The sequence below is a fragment of the Heteronotia binoei genome, chromosome 6 (assembly GCF_032191835.1).
Source record: "Heteronotia binoei isolate CCM8104 ecotype False Entrance Well chromosome 6, APGP_CSIRO_Hbin_v1, whole genome shotgun sequence".
Lineage (NCBI taxonomy): Eukaryota > Metazoa > Chordata > Lepidosauria > Squamata > Gekkonidae > Heteronotia > Heteronotia binoei.
In genome coordinates this window covers 1,563,330-1,581,295 of record NC_083228.1, presented here as the reverse complement: position 1 = coordinate 1,581,295, position 17,966 = coordinate 1,563,330, and the positions used below count along the sequence as shown (strand labels likewise).

Genomic DNA, 17,966 nt, shown 5'->3' with positions numbered 1-17,966 from the left:
ATTGAGCTATTGGAAATTTAATTGTGGTCTTAGTTGATGTCAAAAAGAAAAATTGAGTAGGTATGTGTTATATCTTTTGTATCTGTATCTTTTGTAGTTTCTTTGAAATTAATATAGACTAAGAATTATTTTGTATATATTTTTATGGTGGGTTTTGAACACAGTGGTGGTTGTTTTCTGCTACAGACTGTGTTGCCACTTTTGTATGATCAACCAAAGGCCTGGCAGAACAACTCCATTTTATAGGTGTCAGCGAAGGGGCATTGAAGTTTCAACAATGAACAGGCTTAGCTTTGTTGAAAACAAAGTTTCCTTTTATTGATTACAGCAATGCATTTCACTACGCAGGTTCATTGATACTAATAACGAGAGGGGTGCAAGCATGAGCATATAAGGATACACATCAAAGCATAGGGGTTTTAAATCATTTCCCATAATAAAACTGGGGCTCCTCTGTTGAGGATAGCCAGGGCGCCTATCTGTTATCTCCCACCTACATAAACTGTCTCTCCTCCCCTGCTGTGGCCTTGCTCGTCTCTGCTAGGCGCCTGGGAACCGGCTAGATGTTTTGCACTTCAAAAGGCCTTTTGGCACCTTGGCTCCCCCCTCCCGGCCATCACATTCCTCTACAATACTGGGGTTAGTACAGCAAAAGGCATGGGGTTAGTTAGCAGTAAATAAACAGTGCAGGTAATAAAGTAAACTTCAATGTATACAAGCTGACAATAGGCCCTGCAGAACTGAAATAGATCCTCTGGGGCCCTGATCTCAGAAGGGAACATATTCCACCAGGCTGGGGCCAGGGCAGAAGAGCCCTGGCCCTGGTTGAGGCTAAGCGGATGTCCTTTGGCCAGGGACAACCAGTCCACTGAGCATGAGGTTCTCCAGGGCACATATGGGGAGAGACAGTTCCTCAGATATGTCAGTCCTAGGCTGCAGAGGACTTTAAAGATCAGTACCATGGATCCGCCACTTAATTGGTAGCCAGTGCAATTGGCTTGTGCCCCCACAGACATCACAGTCAGCAGGCATGCTGTCACACTGTGCACTAGCTGGAGCTTCCGGATCAGTTTCAAGGGGAAGCCTGCATAAAGCGAGTTACAGTAATCAAGCCTGGAAGTGACCATTGCATGACTATTGCACAACTGGTGCCTACAGCAGTTTACAATACAGAAAGCTAATTCTGTGGCATAAATAAGGGTAGATGTGAAAAGGTTGGCATCACTTCCTTGAATCAATCTGTTGCACTTCTCTCTTCACACCTCCTATTGCTCTTGTAGTGGAGACCCCCTCTCCAGCATGCAAAAGGCAGCTGTGAGCCCACTTGGAGAGCAGCAATTCCAATTTCTTTATCCTTTGTGGGAGCCATGTGGAAAGGAGTGGAACAGAGCATCGATACAGATGTCAGGATGACATCTGCCCTGTACATTTGCACATGGCTCCAGCACAGAGATCCTTGTCTGCTTCCATTCTGCATTACACTTGTAGCCCTTTTGTCTGCATTTTATCTTCCTTTTCTCTAGACAGATGAGGGCTTATTTGTTGGGATTTGAAGAGCAGTGTGATGCCATCTTGAGTGACGTGAACAGCGCTCTTGAGCACTTGGCGTTGTTGCAAAAGCAATACCTCTTTGTGTCGACCAAAACAGGGACGCTACACGAGGCCTGTGAACAGCTGCTGAAGGAGCAGGTAACTTCCAGGGAGGCTGGAGAAGTTTCTCCTTTGTGAGGATCTGAGCCCAATGTGTTGGGTCTGTGCTTGGCTAGGCACTCAAAATTCCTCAATGCCAGTTGAGCAGCCCAGCAAATTGTAGTTTTCTGGTTCTGTCTTCAGAGGTCTGCTGGAATTTTTAAAGAGCTCTGATATTGATCTGTGCAGACACTGAAGTTTGAAACCACCAAGCAAGAGAATTGTGCTGCAGGAGGAGCTCATGTGATGCAGTGGCTAAGAGCCCAAGCTGTGAATTAGAAAGTTGCTCTCCCGCGTTCTCACTAGAGCAAGGGGCTCCCAACGTGGTGCCACGCTGCCCACCAGCACCTGTTCTGGTCCCTGCCAGGTGGTTTTAGAAAATGGGCAGGATCACTAGGGGGTTTTGCCCAGCAAGGCTTCTGATTGGCCATTGGAGATTTCAGATTTTTTCTTAACAAAATAATAATTGCTTTGCCAGCAACTGCCTCCTCAGCATAAGACCTTCATAAGATAAGTTATGGCAGCCATTGTGTGACTGGTTCCATTTTGTGGCTGTGCCCCCAATCCTGAATTCCAAAGGTGCCCACAGGCTCAAAAAGGTTGGGGATTCCTGAACTTGCATGCCGGATCATTCCCTCAGCTCCCACTTCCCATCTGCAGTATGGTAGTATCAGTACTGGCCTAACTTATAGGGTTATCAGAAGATTAATAGCAAGATAAGGTCCATGTAGCACTTTGAATGTCCCCAAGTGCTGCAGAAAGAGTAGGCTGGTAAGTCACACTGAGCTCTCTGTGGAGGAAATGGGAAGGACTTGAACTTGGCACCCAGACCAAACCAAACCTTGAATGGCATAAGAAGCACAATTAAGAATACTCTTGGGACCCTCTGAAAAACCTGCATCTTAAAGCTATTGGTGGGGTACAATTAAGAATACAGTTGGGACCCTCTGATGAAGCTGCATCTTAAAGCCATTGGTGGGGTTGCTGTTGAAAGAGGCATTGCATGGCATGTGGGGGAAGGGAGGAATGAAGAATGGTAACAAGCTGGACTCTGTGGGGGGTTTTCCTTCTGCTTCTTGGTCAGCAGTTAAGTTTGCCAGCAGGTATAGAGGGAACTGTTCTGTCTCTTTCAGTAGAGGGTTAATCTGTGGGAAGGCGCAGCTGAAGCGTTTCTTGCCCCTGGAAATAAATAACATCCTATCAAACTCGTATTAAAGGGGCACAGATGACTTTGCCTCCGGGCAGTTGCCAGCCTCATCAGCAGGAAAGGAGAGCAGATAGTAAAGGGGTTAATTTGTCCCCCAGACAAAAATAAATTCAGAGGCAGTTCTGGAGTCTTTTGGCTTGGCTTTCATGGGGGCAGATACCGGGGTTGCTTCTCCCAGACCTTCACAGGACTGGTCGGGGGGGGGGGGGGTTATGTTGATGGTGCCAAGGGGGAAGCTCTCCATGTTCCTGCATTCTCCTGGCTCCCTCCCCCCTCCAGTCTCCAAGCAGGGGCAGGGAAGGCTGAAGACACCAATTAGTCAACCCAGTTACTTCCATGGAATGTGGCTCTTCCCGCACTTGGTTCCCCATCAGAGCAGGGAGTTGGCCAGCCAGCAGCCTCCCCGCTGAAGATCTCGTTTCTTTTCTAGGGGCAGGAAAATGGGCGAGGGCCTCCCGCATCACTAGATCCTCCGCCTGGGAAAGGGAAGCCACAGCAGGTCCCTCAGTGTGCAGGAAAGGCAGTTTTCTTGTTTCTGCCATGATTTAATGAGATTGTAGTGATGGGGGCGGGGCACAAAGCCAGGAAACACCGGAGGGCCGGACAGTCTTCTGACTCAGAATGCAGCCCCCTGCGGAATGCCAGTCAGTCCTCCCTCTTAGGAGGCCCGTTCAAGACCAGCTGGAGGGTAGTGTGGTTCCAGCTTCCTGCCAATCATCTCTCATTTATTGTATTCTCGTATGCAAATTTGCTGCTCAGCCTCTGCCTTGTATATATGTGGGCAGGCTAGTTTGAGTCCTTGCGCTCGAGAGCTCACAGCCTGAATTATCCTTTGTTGGTCTTAAGGGTGCCATTGGACTCTAACTTTGTCACATTCTTCTTGAACAGTCAGAACTCGTGGAATTGGCAGAAAATATCCAACAGAAACTGTCATATTTTAATGAACTGGAGAATATCAACACAGTAAGTATGGCGTTGAAGCTGCAAGAACTTGGGCTAACGGTTGGCCTGTCAGAAGAGGATCTGGGAGACTTGGGTTCAGATCCCTCCTTTGCCAGGGAGCTTTGCTGCCTGCCCTGGGGACCTGCCACACTCTCCCCGCTGAACCAACCTTGCAGGGGTGTGGCTGTGAGGATAAATGGGGGAGGGCAAGAAGCAGTCTTGAATGAAGGGTGGGATAATCAGGTAATAAATAAAACCTCGTAGCTTCACTTCTGAGCAGCACCGGTCCAAGGGTGCATGGCGCCCTAGGTAGACTGCCAGCCCACTGTCCCCCTCCACAGCACCCCTCCCTCGCCTTCCCCCTACCCATTGCAGCTCCTCTTCCCTCCCTTCCCCTCCCCAGGTCTCTTTCAGTGCCCAGCAGGGCAGTTGAGTGCCATGCTCCCATGCAATCTAAAGCCCACACCCCACAATTAGCTGATTGGCGGGTAAAACTCACTGAATAAAACATGGTAAAACCTGGATAGCAGCACTATGCTTCCACCTTGGCACCCTGGATGGGAAGGAAGTGGGTAGGAGGGAGCAGCAGCAGGTTTGGGTGCTTGTCAGTATCTGTCTGCATTGATGTTCTGCCAATGCAGATTTCCTGTATATTTAAGAATTTAGTGGTCTTGTTCTGCCTCTAAGATACAGTCAGATACACTGAGGAAGCTTAAAATTCTCCTGAATTTCATATCCTTTTTAAAGACCAGGGCTCAGTTTTGCTGATTGGGATCCTAAAACACAATTTTGCAGGAAAATTAACAGAAAAGTAGTACAGACTTTGGGAGGAGAGCATGGTAAGTTCTGGTGGGGATTGACTGTTGCGAAGAGCTCATCCTCGTAGCCTCATGTTGGGATGGTGCAGCCTCTAAAAGTCTCTCATGAGCACCAGGTGTGTCTCTCCCTGCCCACTCCCCCTCCCCCTCCTCCCAGCCATGGTTTTATTCCCCTTTCCCTCATGCAGTGTGAAGAAAGAGCAGGTCTCCCTCCCAGTTCCAACTTTGCTGCTTCGCAGAGAGGGGAACCCGGACGTGCACACTTCGTTTTTTGTGTAATGGTGTGTGTGCATGTTCCCTTTGCAAGGGGCTGTTTTTTCTCGTTGTTTATACTGAGACTTTAACAAAAAAATGATTTCTAGGCATAATATGGGAGTAAAACAGTGCCATCTGACCAACATTTTGTGTCTCATGTTTGGGTAAAAGTTATATCTCAAAATGCCCCATTTGTAAACAGTTTACAAATACAAAAGAAAGAGAACTGAATCTAGAAGGGAAGAAAAATACGAAGTGCAGCTGATTCCTAGTTGAATGAAGCAGTTAGAATCATGGAGTTGGAAGGGACCTCCAGGGTCATCTAGTCAGTTTGAAGTAGTGGTTAAGCGCATGGCCAGTTTGGTGTAGTGGTTAAGTGCGCGGACTCTTATCTGGAAGAACCAGGTTTGATTCCCCACTCATACACTTGCAGCTGCTGGAATGGCCTTGGGTTAGCCATTAGCTCTGGCAGAGGTTGTCCTTGAAAGGGCAGCTGCTGTGAGAGCCCTCTCAGCCCCACCCACCTCACAGGATGTCTTTTGTGGGGGATAAGATATAGGAGATTGTAAGCCTCTCCCCCAATTGCCACCCTTTGTCCCTGACCTACAAGGAAGGAGGAGAGCCACTGTAAGGCTAGCCCCCGAATTCCTACGTCGGCGAGGCGGCGGGTCAGCAGCTGATGGTCGACCATATCGAATGCCGCCGATAGGTCTAACAACAGCAATACTGCCGAGCCTCCTCAGTCCAGATATGATTCACTAAGACCCCTAGATCCTTTTCGCACATACTGCTGCTAAGACAAGTCTCCCCCATCCTATAACCATGCATGGGATTTTTCCTATCGAAATGTAGAACTTTACATTTATCCCTGTAAAAATTCATGTTATTGGTTTTAGCCCAGTTTTCCAACCTGTCAAGGTCATCCTGTATCCTGTTTCTGTCTTCTACTGTATTTGCAACTCCTCCCAATTTGGTAGCATTGGCAAATTTAATAAGCATTCCCTCTATTCCTTCACCCAAATCGTTTATAAAGATGTTGAACAAAACAGGTCCCAGGACAGATCCTTGAGGCACTCCACTTGTCACTCCTGTCCAAGAGGATGAGGAACCATTCACAAGCACTCTTAGGGTGCGATCTGTCAACCAGTTACAGATCCACCTAACGGTAACAGGATCCAAACCACATTTTACGAACTTGTCAACAAGGATAGTATGTGGAACCTTATCAGAAACCTTACTGAAATCAAGATAAATGATGTCTAGAGCATTCCCCTGATCCAGCAAGGTAGTCATTTTCTCAAAAAAAGAGATCAGGTTAGTTTGACATGACAAACTAACTCATGCTGGCTCTTAGTAATCACATCCATTTTTTCTAAGTGTTCCAGGACTGATGTTTGATGATTTATTCTCTGTCTGTTATACAAATAGTCAGTATTTTATAAGTATCATCCCAGACATCCTATAAGTGTTCTGGTGGCAGACAGAAATCCATATACTTCAAGTTTCCAGATGCCCCTATTTTATGCAACCCCTAATTGAGTCTTCATTAAACAATATTAGCTTGAAAAGCCTGGATATTGAAAACATGATATTGTTGTGACACTTTAACATGGCATTTTAAGAAAGCAGTGCAATATTTATGAAAACTGTTCAGCTAAATCATAGTAGCTCTTGAAGGAGACAGTGCTATAACCCTTTCTGGGGAAAAAAAATATTTGCAGGATCAGCAAGTACTTCAGATGCCCCATCTAATAAGTTTATTAATTGAAAAGAACGCACAGGCCCATAGAGACACATCCCTAAAGAAAAGAGACATTTCCCTCCATCTTTCTGGCTTCTCATCCTCTTAGTTGCTTGATGAGACATTATTGGAAAGCTATAATTTCAGAGCACTATGATCAAATAGGTCTCAATCTGTGAAAAGTGGGCAGGCACATAATTCCATTAGTGATAGTGATGCTTCTATGTATGTCCAAGGAAGCCTTTTTTTAAAGTATACTTTCCAAAAGAACCATCATATTACCTTAACAGCTATCTTTCCATTGAATAATTGCTAAATGAAAATTATCGAGTTTATTATGGTCACATAAATCCAAAAAGATGAGGGCACCAGCAAAACATAAGACCGTCAGTCAGACGTAAGACTGTCCTTGTAACCAGACAAGCCAATTCCAGGCCTTTTAACCGTTCTGTTCCCTGCTCAACCAGGTGCTTCTGCAAGGCAAATGATGAGGCCTTTTCCATTGAAGTAAAGCAGAAATCTCAGTTTCTTTTTAAGATCTGGAAGGAAAAATATTCAGATAGGGTATATGTGACATAATCCACTGAGGAATTAATGGTGAATAGAATTGAAGCAGCTAACAGTTTCCATAAGGATTTGGGAAATTTGTCGATGGATTTCAAGTCTATTGAAATGAACTTTAAATTAAGCAAATGACACGATTTTTTTTTTGCTAGTGACCATGGACACCAGCGTCTTTTTTGGGAGTTGTATGGTAGGACGGTTGTCTTAAAGCTGTACATCAAAGACATGAATTTGTAAATAAGTCTCTTTAAAAGCACTGTAATATTTAGCTAAATATTGGTACTTAAAAGGAAAAACCACAATTGAATGCAGTGCAGTTCCCTCTGTGTTCCAGTGCATTTAAGTCAAACTAATCTTCTAGAAGTACTTTTCCCAGTCCAAGTATCCATTCTGCCTCCTTATGTAAACAAGGGTTGGGTTTCATAGCGCTGGATCGGAAATCTCAGTGTTGTCTTAAGTGGATGCTGATGAAGTGTCTAAACATAAGCAGTAATAGAGTCACCTGCGATGCATCCAAAATCCTGCCTTTGGTTCCGGAACAGCATCCTATTAAGCAGATTCTACTTCTGCAAGAAGAGTTTTTAGCATGTGGCCACAATTGCATTGATTCTGCCTTTCTAGCTTAATTAGAAAAATGTTGTAACTTAAATGCACAGCAGTCCTGCAGTTGTCCAAAACATTTAACTTCCACAGCTAGGAACAAACTAAATACCCACTGCGCTTAAAGTGAATCCCTTCTTGGTTTCCCCAGCTATTTTAATAAGTAGAAGATACATTATATACCAGGGATTTTCCCCTGTTGGAAAGCAGCAGCTGTATAGCACAGCCTGGAGATTTATTCTGTTGCATCTTTGATTTCTGCTTTTGTAACATGCAGTTTCTGTCTCTCCCCCCCCTTCTCTCTCCAAGAAACTGAATTCCCCAACGTTATCTGTTAACAGCGAAGGCTTTATCCCTATGCTGGCTAAACTTGATGATTGTATTACGTACATTTCCTCACATGTAAGTTGTGCTGTGTTCTGTTTTCTCACTATTTCCATTAAGGTTAAGATAGGCAGCTGTGTTAGTCTGTCTGCAGCAGTAGAAAAGACCAAGAATCCAGTAGTACCTGAAATACTAACAAAGTTTGTGGCAGGACTTCTGTGAATCCCTGTTCCTCCCCTGCCACAAATTTTGTTAGTTTTTAAGATGCTACCAGACTCCTGCTGTTTTCTACTTCGTCCACGCAGTCCTGTGTTTCATCCATTCTTGCTTTGCGAACCTGGTGGCCAGAAAGGTTAAGGAAAGCCACACTTGTCCCTGGGTCCATTCTTTGTTGGCAGGTCTCAGAAGTCTTCTTCAGTGCCTTGATTTTGTCTGAGTTCTGTCAGCTGGTGTGTTGTTTTCTTGAACCTAATGGACTTCTTGCTCCTGCCCAAAGACAACCACCAGCTGCCAGAAGTTAGATAAAATATCTCCCTGCAGGGCAGTGACACAAATAGCTTGAAGATGTGTGTCTGCAAAATTCTGGAGTCCTGATGGGTAGTTTGTTGTCATCCATCCATGTTGGAGGAGGATCTGAGAAACCCAGGGCTGAATCCCCACTTGCTGGCCTTGGGCCAGTCACACCAGCTCAGCCTGACCTACCTCTCAGAGTTGTTGTGAGAATAAAACAGAGGGGAGGAGAATGGCGTAAGCTGCTTTGGGTCCCTACCGGAGAGAAAGATGGAATATAAATTAACATTTTTTTAAAACATCAAGAGATCATCCCCTTATAGCATTTTGCTTTCTGGAGGGTAGTCCTTTTTTCTTTTTTAAACAACAGCATTCTGGTTATTAAAAAAAAATCTGCTTTGAGATTAAAAAGCTTATGGCTGATGTTTCTTTTCTTCATGCCCTTAATGCAATCATGCATTTAAGTTTTTTTGGTGGTCTTAGTGAGCTCTGCCCAGGGCTGCTTCTTGTTTTGTTCAAAGCACAAAGTCCCTTCCAAATCCTTATTTGTTTCCTTGACTCTTCTATAAAATGCTTTTCTTCTCTTTCAGCCAAACTTTAGAGATTATCCTGTATATTTGACGAAGTTCAAGCAATGCCTTTCTAAAGCTATGCACCTCATGAAAATGTACACTGTGAATACATTGCAGAACCTCACAAATCAGTTGATTAAAAGGGTAAGTTGGAGAATCCAGCAGTGAATGGTTTTGGAATGCTCTGCATTTTGTGTGGAAAGGAAAGGTCCCCTGTGCAAGCACCAGTCGTTTCTGACTCTGGGGTGACGTTGCTTTCACAACGTTTTCACGGCAGACTTTTTATGGGGTGGTTTGCCATTGTCTTCCCCAGTCATCTACACCCCCCCCCCCCAGCAAGCTGGGTTCTCATTTTACCGACCTCGGAAGGATGGAAGGCGGAGTCAACCTGGAGCCGGCTACCTGAACCAGCTTTCGCTGGGATTGAACTCAGGTTGTGAGCAGAGGGCTCTGACTGCAGTACTGCAGCTTTACCACTCTGCGCCACAGGGCAGAATATGACATGAACGTATTTTGCATGTCTTTGCTTGGAAATATCTCCCTGACTGGTTCTTCAGGGCAGGATTAATAAAACACATTTGGGTTAGTCTCAGATCCCTAATGAAGGAGAAATTTTCAGGAAAGGGGCATTTAGAAACCCTACTTCACCCCGCAAAAAAACTCCCTCCGGGATTATGTAAGTTCATAGAGGCTTGAATTGGCTAATTTTGCCTCTTCTCTTTCTTTCTTTCCCCTTTAAATAATCAACGTTCTGTTCTCCTGGAACATCTTCAGTCTTTGGGTTATTTGAGAGTGTTAGGCTTCTCTGTTTAATTTATATGCAGAACATATCCCAAGAAAAGTTGGATTAAATTTAGATGAATATGGAATGAAAATAGGTAGAAAGAACATTAGCAGTAGGCCGGGCAGTGCTGGATGTGTGTTTTAAGACCGATTTGTATCAGAGGCTGCCATGAGCCAAGGGAGACTTCTGATTCCCTTGAGGAGGCTGAAACCTCTGAGGACACCTGTTCTGTAATTCAACCCTCATTGTGAAGCACTCTGTGATGAGGCTGTCTAGGATGATGTGGAGCCTGTGCAAAGGAAGCCTCTGAGCCTTTCAGGCCGAGCGCTGGCCTTTAAAGTAAAAGAGTTCTGTATGATGGATTCTGAAGAAATGACCTAACTGGAAGCAGAGTGGCTTTCACAACGTGACTCACCCCATGAAGTACCAGCATTGTTGTTTGTTTGCTTGTAGCTCTCCCAAGAATCCTCATGCACTGGCCTGTCGCAGTCAGCCAGAGAAAGGGAGAGGAGGACCTCTGGGTCAGCCTAGGGGGGATTTGTGTTGGTGGAACCTTGGATGTGGGTATTGGCAACTTTTTTTAAAAAAGCCCAATAAATCACTGTTTGGAAGACAATGCCTGTAGTTACGTTTAAATAAGCCAATCCTTGAGATTGCCCAGAATTTGTTAGACTATCAAGGGTAGTTAAAACCATTTTAATTAGTAAATTTTTGTAAAGTTTTGCCAGTTACTGATCCCAGTCAACTCAGCACATGTGAAAATGGTCAGAAGTTTACTGGAAGTCAATACAGAGCTATGGACCTTCGTGCCACGAGGCCATTGCTGAGAATAGAGTAATTTACAAACAGAACCGAGTAAAAAGGTACACAGGCTAAAGCCAGCCCCGGTCCATTAAGGTTCCCAGGGTTAGATGTATAACATAGTCTTCTTTGGGTGCTCAAGGTCATCTGGCCAGAGCCAGATGTTGCCACGGCTACCAGATAACAGTTCCACTGCTGAAGTCTTCCTCCTGTGCGTCTTGTGAAAAGTTACAACAAGCAAAATGCCAAAGCACAACCGCAATTGGATACACGTTTGAGCAAATGAATATACAGACCAGGATATGCTATCGAACTCCAAGACAGTGTGAAGAAATAAGAAGGACTGGACAGGCAGGGACATCACCATGCAGTCCACCACCTGCCGTTCTGACCCAGTTGTCAGGGAACCTGACTAGTTTAACAAATCTCTGCAGAGTTGTCAAGTGTGGCTTCCATGAGCTTCTCTTAATGAAGCAAAAATGTTAGAAGCTGGAGAAAAGCCTGGAATACAATGGGATTCCTGCCCCCCCCCAAAGACTTTTTTCAGTTCTTCCAGTGGGAAATTTAGGGGAACACTTGGGGGGGACCCTCCTCTGAAATGTTTTCTCTTTTTGAATGAGTGAAATGCTTTTCAAGACAAGGTCATGCTCCACTCAGAATGTGTGTACTGTAGAGGTATACAACATGTTTTGTAGAATGTGTTTATTGTTTAAATGTGAGTACTTGGTGAGCATCCATTCATACGCTATAATGCAGTTGATAATACATCACTGAAGAGTTCATTTTTTGAGTGATAGAAACAGATTAGCTGCTGTGTTCATGAGCAGCACTTACAGAAATATTATCTTTGTGCCTCTTTGTTTTCCAGGACCCCACAGCTGTGCCAAATTCAGACAATGCCTTCACTTTATTTTACGTGAAGTTCCGAGCGGCTGCTCCCAAAGTCCGAGTAAGTAAGTTCTGAAACTGTGGTAGATACCAGTGGGGTGTGCGCTTCATTGGGAAAGGCCTTCCCAGAATTTTCTCTGCTTAGTGTGCAGATATTTGTAGAAGAACTGTCCTAGGGAGGGCATTCTGAGTGATCCATCTGCAAGTGCCAGTCCTTCTAATCTCCCCCCCCCCCCACTCCTCAGAGTCACCTAAAAGACCTTCCCATATCTCATGTCAAAGAAACCTGGTTATTTAGGTGCTCTGTCCCTGCAAGTGACAGAACTGTATTACTTCCTTGAAATGCATTAAATAAATTTCATTCTGCTTAAATTGTACCTGATTCGTAGAATCATAGAGTTGGAAGGGACCTCCAGGGTCATCAACGCAGGAAATTCTCATATACCTCCCCCTATCTCCTGGCATCCATTTCTATGGACCTGGTACTCATTGCATTTATTTACAGGTATACTGGCTACTGTGGTTGCCCCCCCCCCTTCCCCCAAGGGTGCCCAGACCAATTCCCCTCCCTTCCCTTAGTCATAACTCCAGTGCTGGCAGGCTGGAGGAGGAGCTAGTTGGAAGGATAGTGAGGAGGGTCTGTGGCTCAGTGGGCAGAACATCCACTTGGCATCTCCAGGTAGAAAGACCAGGCGGAAGGTGATGGGGAAGACCTTTCTCTGCTTGAGACCCTGAAGAGCTGCTGCCAAGCTGAGCAGGAAGCACTAACCTCGAGGGACTGATGGTCTGACTCAATACAAGGCGGCTTCCTGTGTGACCTGTCAAGCAGAATATGAGCTTTTTGAAGAGTCAGGAGGAAGGTGGGCACCAGGCCAGCTCAGTGAGGCCCACCAGCTGTTTGCAGGCTGTTCCTGGAGACTTCCGGGAAGAGCTTCAGGTATTCCCTCCTTGCAGCATTTTGCACCTCTTTGTGAGGCTGAGGCTTTTGATGGGAGGGAGCTGGTATTGAATCTGCTGTGCCCCTCCCTCTCTCTGGGCAGGCGGATGGTGCAGCTGGTGTCACTTCTGCCAGTCTGCATGGGAGGCCCCCACACTGTGGAAAGGAAAGGTTGGTCTGCAGAGGACAGAGGCATAACTTCCAGATCACTGTACACTGCATTGGTCAGGCTGCACCTGGAGTATTGGATGCAGTTCTGGAGGCCTCACTTCAAGAAGGATGTAGACAGAATGGAGCAGGTGCAGAGGAGAGCGAGGAGAATGACCAGGGGCCTGGAGGCCAAATCCTACAAGGAGGAAAGGCTGAGGGACTTGGGAATGTTCAGTCTGCAGAAGAGGAGGTGGATTTGCTCTCTCTAAGTCTTTGAAGGGCTGTCACTTGGGGGAGGCAGGGGGCAGTCCCTGTCGGACTAGCAAGAATGGCTTTAAATTAAGGATGGGAAGGTATCAATGGGATATTAGGAAACACTTTTTTACAGTACGGACTCAGCTACCAAGGCAGGTGGTTTCCTCCCCCTCACTGGCAATCTCTATGCAGCAGCTGGACGAACCCTGGTCAAGGATGCTCTAGGCTGATCCTGCATGGAGCAGGGGGTTGGACTAGATGGCCTCTTCCAACTCTATGATTCTAAACAGCAGGTAGGAGGGTAGGCAAAGGTAAATGAAAAAATGGGGTGTGGCTAAACCTGCCAGGTAAAACTAAAGTGGGGTATCAGTGGGGCTGCAGAGAGAGATGAACACATGAAGTTACCTTGGACTGAATCAGACATGCCTCCCCCCCCCCTCCGGTCCATCAAAGCCAGGCTTTTCTGCTCAGCCTGGCAGCGGCTCTCCAGGGTCTCAGGTGGAAGTCTTTCACATCACCTGTTACCTGGTCCTTTAATTGATGCTGGGGATTGAACCTGGGACCTTCTGCACACCCAGCAGATGCTCAGCCACTGGACCACGGCCCCTCCCACATGGAAAGGCTGTGCACATTGTAGAGTGAGCAGAGACAGAAAAGGAGGGAGTGTTAGCAGGGGGTATTCAGAGAGACCCCTGATGGTGCAGAGAAGAGAGAGGAAGAGGGGTGGGAGGGAGAGGAACGTGCATTTCTGTGGTGAATGAAGTGATGGGATCTTCCTGAGTTCTTCTAGAAATGGCTCTGGGAGTGATGTTGTTGGTGTACAGTGTGGGGATCCCCAGGAGAGGCCCTCTGGAGCAGCCCCCGTGGGAAAGGAAGCTGTTCCTTTGCTTTGGTCTGGGTGTCTCGAGGAGTGTGTGGGGCAGAGGACTTTGAGGGCTGTGCTTTTCCTCTTGCTCCGGTCTGCCGTGAGCTCTTTATGCCTCTGTTGGTTTTTTCTTTGAACTCTGAAGAATTAATAACTTTTCCCTGTCTGTCCTGACAAGATTAATCTTTTAAGAAGTTGCTCTGGCAGGCAGCCGGGGAGGAGCCCTGCGATGCAGGCTGGCTTGAAAGAGTCTTGTGGCCAAGGCTGCCACCAGACAAGGAGATCTGGGGGCGCTTCCCATGTGGGGAAGCAGTGGCATTCATTCTCTGCATTTTTTCCCTGTTTCTTTTTAGACACTTATTGAGCAGATAGAGCAGCGATCTGAGAAACTGCCCGAGTGAGTATACTGGCACTGGGAGCTGCAAGGGTGCTTCCTAAACCCAAAGGCCTGCTGGCTGGATCAGTCAGGCCCAGCTGGCTGCCCAAGGAGGGCAGGGAGAATCCTCCACTGTTGTCTTAGAATCATAGAGTTGGAAGGGACCTCCGGGGTCATCTAGTCCAGCCCCCTGCGCAAGGCAGGAAACTCAGATTCTCTCCCCCTCTCACATGTCTGCCTCTGATGCTGCGTTTGAATATGGAGCCCCTCCCCCTCCCCCGGTAAAGCTCAGGTGGCAGGTTCCAGATGATCACTGAACAGACTTTCTTATGTCTGACCTGAATTCACTGCCAGTCAATTTTCCCAAGGTATTATGGGAGAAGAAGGAGGTCCCCCTCCTCTTTCCTTCCTCCTCACCATGTGTAGCCTTGCAAAGCCATCATTGTCCCAAATTAAAAAGCACCAAATGCTTTGGCCTTTCCACACGGGGAAGCACGGGGCTGGGCAGGAGCTCAGGACATACCCAGTCCAATTCCCTGCACAACACAGGAAATACCCCCCCCCCACTCCCCCAGTGGCCCCTGCTGTGTGCCCAGAGGAAGGCAAAACACCTCCAGGACCCTTTGACCAATCTGGCCGGCTGGAAAATTCCTTCTTGATGCCAGAGTGACAATTGGCATTTTGCTGGGTGTGCAGCAAACAGCCATGAGAGGTGAGCACTGGCTCCTCCTTTCTGGCCTCTCTCTCATGGTCTCCCTAAGTCCACAGAATGAGCACTGCTGTCAAATGGCCATCCAGCCTCTGCTGAAAAGCCTGCAAAGGAGAGCCCAGCACCTCCCGGAAGCCTGTTCCATTGAGGAACTGTTCTAACTGAAGTTCTTCCTAGGAAGTTCTTCCTCGGAAAAGTGCTCTACCTCCTTGCCTGTTTCTGCATCTTTTCCAGATTAAAGGTACTCTTTTTGATACGGGGCATCTGATAAGATACTCGGCATTTCAAATGCAGCTGTGCTATAAACTTATAAAAAGTTGTTACAATATGGACTGCTTTTATTTCCTGCTCCTGCCCTGCAAAATCATTTCCTAAGTAAATTATTTGCAAGGATTGGGGTTGGGCTAGATGACCCTGGAGGTGCCTTCCAACTCTATGGATTCTGTGTTTCTGTGATTGTACTTGGTGAAAATATGAGGTCAGTGCAAAAATATCGACTGCTGTTCAAGATGGGGAGGGAGCATTAGAGCCAAAGCCGGACAGGCCTCCTGTGCTGTTAAAAAAGCTGCGTAGGGGTGGGACTTTCAGGAGGTTGGGCTTTTCTCACTCCTCCACCACCACAAGCTGAGTTGCAACCAACTTAGGTCAACCTCCTGGGGTTTTCAAGGCAAGAGACAAAGAAATGGCATAGCAGCCCTGGACCTCTGCGGTGGTCTCCTGGCCTTGCTTGGCTTCCAAGGTCTGATGAGATCTGGTTAGTTTGCTACATACGCCAGAATCCCATCTGTTGTGCAGCTAAACAGATCTTTCCATACATCTGGCTGTCCTATAGAGAAAGGAGGACAATGGGCACGTGTGGGCAGATTAAAAATGAACCTTCCTGTTTTGGCTTGTGGTTTGAGTTAGTTCTTGGGACCAAGAGGGCTGCCCCTGAGATGGCGGATCCATGGGGTATCTGACTGGCTGCTCTTTCATATAGATTCCCCGCAGGTGGGAAGCCAGATGCTGGAAGGCTAGATTTGAACCTGGCTCTGGGACACCCGTGTTCCCTCCCATGAGTTTGCCACCTCAATGAGCTGAGATGTGAAAGTCAATATTGAAAATGCAGTCAGCTGTCAAGTGGCTCATCAGTCATTCTTCTCTCCACCCAGGTACCAGCAACTGCTGAGTGAAATCCATCAGTGTTACCTTGAGCAGAGGGAGCACTTGCTGGGGCCGAGTATTACTAGTACTGTAACCGAATTAACCAGTCGGAACAACAGAGATCATTGTGCTCTGGTAAGCACCTAGGGATGTTCCCTCGATTCACCTTGCTTATGGAATGGGGCCGCTGACCAGCGAATGGCTTGAAGTGAGCAGCCCTGCTCTGCTGGAAGGGAGTTGTTGGCTCCGGCCCAGAGGTTTTGCTGAATCTCTTGACTATATAACATTTTAGATTTGTTTCCAATGAGAAAGGAAATCGCTGCTTTCCCAGCAGTTATGATAAAAAGAGTCACCTCCCCCAATGCCCAAGCAGTGTTGCTTGTAGGGCCTTTGGTGGGTGTGGCTGGATCTCCTTTTGGCTGTTCCCACAAACACCTAATGACAAAGGTCTTTAAATGCACACTCTCTGCTGATCCTCTGTTTGACTGATTTCAGGTTCGAAGTGGCTGTGCCTTTATGGTCCACGTGTGTCAGGATGAGCATCAGCTTTACAATGAGTTCTTCACAAAGCCGACACCAAAACTGGAGTAGGTAACATGGAGGACCTTGTTTCTGTTGCAGTATTCCTTGACAATGCTGTTTATGTACAGGTGTGTCAGAGGCAGAGTAAGGCAGTGTCCATGTTGCTTAGCTGTCCAGACACTTACCTTGCAGGGGCCAACTCTGTAATCCCCTTGCATTTTCGGGGTCTCTGCTTTAGCTTGCTGTCTGTGGCGCACGGATGAAATACTGAGCAAAGGAGAGCATATCTCCATTTAATGCAAAGGCTTACAAAAAGTCCAGGCAGATGGCACAGTCAGAGAATATGCATTCTCTCCCCCCCCCCCTTTTTTCCCTTTTATACAGAATGGAACACTAAAGATTGTGCCTTCTTACTAGTTCTAAAGTTCCTGATGGTATAACTAATATTTGTAAATAAATTGCTGTGACCAAAACTTATTTTGGAAGACAATCAAAAGCCAATTCAGCCCTAATTAGTACCCAGAATATCCAAGTTCTATCAGATATTTGAACAAAGTTCACCTCCCGATTTGAGCAGATCTATGTAATAGCTGCATCAATGTTATTAAAAGAATACTATCTTGCCCAGCCATCCCTCTTTCAGTTCACAAACAAATTAGACCAATCACAGTTCATTAATCAGGAGGATTTTGTAGTCAGTAATGAATTGAAGGAAAAGGAATGTCATAGAAATTTCTGTCTTGTATGTAAGCTACTTTCTGTGGCCCCAGAAGGCAGGATCAGAAACAGCAGGTTGAAATTAAATCAGAAGAGTTTCCAGCTCAACATTAGGGTGATCTTCCTGACAATGAGAGCAATTCCTCATTAGGCTTTCTCTTTGGGAGGTGGTGGGCTCTCGTTCCTTGGAGGTTTTTAAACAGACACTAGATGGCCACCTGACAGCAATGCTGATTCTGTGAATTAGGCAGATCATGAGAAGGAGGGCAGGAAGGGCTGCATCAGTGCTTCGTTTTCATGGCCCTTTCTTACAAGAAATGCTGTTTGCCTCTTTGGGGTCAGGCAGCAATTTTTCTCCAGTTTTGCCAGGGAACCCGGAAGATTTTTTATTTGTTTTTATTTTTGGCCATCCTCTGGGCATGAAGCAGGGGACCCTGGGTGTGTGTGTAGGGAGGGAGGTACTTGTGAATTTCCTGCATTGTGCGGGGAGCTGGACTAGATGACCCTGGAGGTCCCTTCCATGATCCTACTTATTAAACTGTGGCTGCAGTCCTAAAAACACTTTCCTGGGAGTAAGCTCTATTGAATAAAACAGAA

General features: G+C 46.4%; 1 protein-coding gene across 1 annotated transcript in view; it reads left to right on the top strand.

Moving 5' to 3' along the window:
• The window catches only part of COG3 (component of oligomeric golgi complex 3), a 52,339-nt gene that overhangs the window by 11,773 nt on the left and 22,600 nt on the right, over nt 1–17,966 (top strand). The window contains exons 4-11 of the mRNA XM_060240988.1: nt 1,524–1,689; nt 3,785–3,859; nt 8,126–8,218; nt 9,241–9,366; nt 11,676–11,756; nt 14,256–14,299; nt 16,139–16,265; nt 16,626–16,717. Of these exons, the coding sequence (XP_060096971.1) occupies nt 1,524–1,689; nt 3,785–3,859; nt 8,126–8,218; nt 9,241–9,366; nt 11,676–11,756; nt 14,256–14,299; nt 16,139–16,265; nt 16,626–16,717 (804 nt within the window). The remainder of the gene's footprint in view (nt 1–1,523; nt 1,690–3,784; nt 3,860–8,125; nt 8,219–9,240; nt 9,367–11,675; nt 11,757–14,255; nt 14,300–16,138; nt 16,266–16,625; nt 16,718–17,966) is intronic.